This window comes from Amphimedon queenslandica, unplaced genomic scaffold, assembly GCF_000090795.2.
Source record: "Amphimedon queenslandica unplaced genomic scaffold, v1.1 AMPQUscaffold_3475_Cont24532, whole genome shotgun sequence".
NCBI lineage: Eukaryota > Metazoa > Porifera > Demospongiae > Haplosclerida > Niphatidae > Amphimedon > Amphimedon queenslandica.
In genome coordinates, this window is record NW_003556199.1 from 1 (window position 1) to 1,410 (window position 1,410).

The following is a 1,410-nucleotide window of genomic DNA, read 5'->3' on the forward strand; positions in this document are numbered from 1 at the left end:
TCAGTTGGGATATAGTATACATGTATGAACTGTGCATTTCATCACTAAACTAAAACTGCACAGCAGTCCCTGCTGTGCAGATTCTTTGCTTGTTAAAATTAAAAAATAAACTAATAAGAAAAAGCAATATATCAAGCTATAAAAAATTTGCACACACTATTAAAACTAGCTATGTCACACATGCAATTTTCTCAGTGTCAATTGTTTTCTTTGTTTTCTTTCTTTTTCTCAATCTTTTCTGCTACCTTCAGCCCAGCAGCAGTTAATCCTGTTCCTCCAACTCCTCCAACTATAAGTCCAGCTCCACCACCAACCACCGTACCGACTGTTGCACCAGCTACAGTACCAATCCCAGGTACTATGGGACTGCCTATAATACCACCAAGTGCTGCACCACCTGCCGCTCCTGCTAGAACTGCTCCTGCTGTGCCTCCGCCTGCAAGATACACTGTATTTATATGTCTCTTATACCAAGCTACAAATTCAACTGCTTCAGGAGTACAACGTTGACCACACAATTCCCAAAAATCTTTAACCCAATTTTTGCTTCCGTCTTCATTTGTAGGCAGAGTCTCCTTCTTGCTACTTGTCACTATGCTTCGGATGTCTCGAGCTATCTCGCTTTTAATTTTTTTTTTTCTCAAGAAATGACTTCATTTTTTGTTTGATTGCTTTTTCTTGCTCTTCCATTTGTTCTTTAGCAGTTATGCCACTGCTTTCATCCCATTCTGTAAGATATTGATCCCCATTGGTGAACACAATGATTGTGTGCTGCATCAAGTCGTTACCCAGTGCTCTTATCATCTCTTTGAGCATTTTCTCAGTGGTGTCTTCAAATCTGGCATACAATCTGTGGCATATTAGAACAATGTCAGCATCCTTCATTTTTGATATTGCTTTTTCAATGATACTTCTATCTTTTATTTTTGCATCTCCAAAGCCCAGAGTATCATATACTGTAACTGGTATATCATTATTTTCACCTACTGTGTGGTGAATTTCTTCAACTACCTTATGCTCAGTAGGCTGCACAGAGCTACCAACCTTTGCTCTAGGTGCTCCAAGTATTTTATTGATTAAGGAGGACTTTCCAACTCCATTGCGACCAATCACGAGAATTTTCATACCATTTTTTATTCCTTGACCCGGTGGACTAGCTGTAGCCATAATCTCGCTCGATAGCTAAAAGGAAGTTTTAGCTGTGGCTTTAGCTGTGCTTTAAATAGCCACTGCGTCATGTGACTCTGTTATTAATAGTTATTAAAAACTCATCAAATTTTAAAGCATAATTAAGCATTATTGTGCCAGCATGCATGCTGCTTAATTAGTTTAATTTACTTTTTAACTACCAATTTATTTTCATTTTGTATGTTATAGTTCACTTCATTGTGTCAGTTATCATACATTAGT

The 1,410-nt window shown here is 37.8% G+C and overlaps 1 protein-coding gene across 1 annotated transcript; it reads right to left on the bottom strand.

Moving 5' to 3' along the window:
- Window positions 1-197: 197 nt before the first annotated feature.
- Window positions 198-1,167, bottom strand: LOC105316212 (tRNA modification GTPase MnmE-like). The gene is made up of 2 exons (XM_011411030.1): window positions 673-1,167; window positions 198-464 (listed from the first exon to the last, which is right to left on the bottom strand). The coding sequence occupies exons 1-2, from the start codon at window positions 1,165-1,167 to the stop codon at window positions 198-200; spliced, it is 762 nt and encodes a 253-aa protein (XP_011409332.1).
- Between the last annotated feature and the right edge of the window lie 243 nt (window positions 1,168-1,410).